This window comes from Ochlerotatus camptorhynchus, unplaced genomic scaffold (assembly GCF_037179485.1).
Source record: "Ochlerotatus camptorhynchus isolate MF236.1 unplaced genomic scaffold, CSIRO-AGI_Acam_v1.1 ptg000033l, whole genome shotgun sequence".
Taxonomy (NCBI): domain Eukaryota; kingdom Metazoa; phylum Arthropoda; class Insecta; order Diptera; family Culicidae; genus Ochlerotatus; species Ochlerotatus camptorhynchus.
Window position 1 is genome coordinate 507,690 of NW_027040524.1, and position 1,903 is coordinate 509,592.

Here is a 1,903-nt window from a genome sequence, read left to right on the forward strand (position 1 = left end):
TACAATTTGACTCCCAATAGAACAAACAAAGACGTCTCTCACATGCACACCCGCTTTGAGTGATTATCACCTGGCACGAATGCTTAATTTAGGGAAAATTTAGGCACTTTCAATTCCACAGTGTTCGACATGAAGTGGTTCCGTGTGGACAATTTCTACGCGGCCTGGCGCCCTATTTACCGATTTTTGCGGCTGTTTAGCTTAACAACGATGACCTACAATTTCCAAGATCAAACGGCCGAACGTACCTCAACGGATCAGACCTTGCTCGTCGTGGGAGTGCTCTTCTCGCTGCTGGCGTTGTACTTGTCGTTAACTTACTATCAGCATCACATTTTTGTCTTGACCAACTCCCACATCATCAGTGTGGGACGATTTGTATCCCTGCTAATGGCCGTTGTTGGACATGCACGAACAGTGATCGCTAACTACGTAAATGGCTACAGGATTGCTAAACTCCATCAAAATATCCAAAAATTCGATCGTCAGGTTTTAGTTGAAGATGCTTGCGAGTCCAAAATCTTTTTCATGACAGGCATATTTCAGATAACGCAATTCTTCAGGCACACCTGGAACTACCAAGCAGAACACTTCGGTACCGTGCTATTCATAACATTGAGATACCTGGAATGGATTTGTATGGCTTCTATTTTTGGTAATGTTACACCTCTTGTTGGTTTTGACTGGATCGGTCTGAGTCTTGCCGTGTCCTTATTGTGGGTGAATTTAGGCTACCGTACCGAAGTAGTCAGCTTGCTACTCATGCTTAGAGCAATACGAAAACGATTTTTGGTGCTGAACGAACAAATGTGAGTTAAAGTTAAATATCAGGTTTGTATTGTTTGATCATTGTATTGAATCTCATAGGGTGCAAATCAGCAATAACCGAGGACCAACGACTGATCCGGATCAACTTCGCAAGAAGATTATGCGAATGGCTATCCTTCACGGTCAGTTGAGCGACATCGTTGACCAGTTCAACAGTTGTCACTCTACAACGGTGATGTTGGCGTTGGCCACGGCCTTTGGACTCACCGTTTTTTCGACATTTGCTACGATCCATGTCTATGCTGCCAATGTAGACGATTCCATTTTCTGGATTGCTTGGTCCAGAATGCTGTTTGATATGTTGTTCATTTCGATTGTCGTGTACGTTCTGATATGTTCCGGGTTGGTCAACGACGAGGTAAGTCTGGTAAGTTGGTGGATTTTTCACGCTGAAGCTTACCGATGCCGATGATTTCCAGTGCAAACTGACGGCAGTGTTAGTGCACAAGTCCATCGGTTATCGATCATACGACAGGCGAATTTTCCAACAGCTGCGGAAGATGTCCCAACAGATGCGGCATCACACGCCGAAGATTTCCTGCCGTTTGTTCGACTTTGATTGGGAGCTGATGTTTACGGTTAGGAATTGCTGGTTTCGATTCTTAATTTATGAAAACTGATTATTTTCCAGATCATCGGATCGCTGAGCACCTATTTGGTTATTTTGATGCAATTCGACCTTGTCAACTACAGAATGGAGTAACCAGTAGGCTGTGCCGGAGAACGAGCGGCTTTAGATATGCCGTCAAGTTTTTTTTTACTGTTCCGAAGTGCTTTCAATGAAGAATAATTACGCTCTGATGAGACAACGAAACCTTACCCCCAAGCTCCTCCCCTGATCCTATTCTTCGACAATGTACCTCTCTAACAAGGGGTAAGTCACTCAGCACATTGTGCCAAAATTAGATTCGGCATAGATTGGGCACATCCATTAGCACACCTTCGGCACAATCTGGTAGGCATTGGATTGTTGTAAATAAAATGGAAGCACTGCTGGACAACTGTCATTGAAGTTGAAGTTAAAGTTGAGCCGTCACAACATTACGTGCTGTTGACTGTATATTCAGGAACATCC

General features: G+C 43.9%; 1 protein-coding gene across 1 annotated transcript; it reads left to right on the plus strand.

Annotated features, from left to right (window-relative positions):
- Positions 1-210: 210 nt before the first annotated feature.
- Positions 211-1,531, plus strand: LOC135708890 (gustatory receptor for bitter taste 66a-like). Its single transcript, XM_065231075.1, has 4 exons — positions 211-311; positions 868-1,186; positions 1,248-1,406; positions 1,460-1,531. Exons 1-4 carry the CDS (start codon positions 211-213, stop codon positions 1,529-1,531), a joined length of 651 nt encoding a protein of 216 aa, XP_065087147.1.
- Positions 1,532-1,903: the final 372 nt, after the last annotated feature.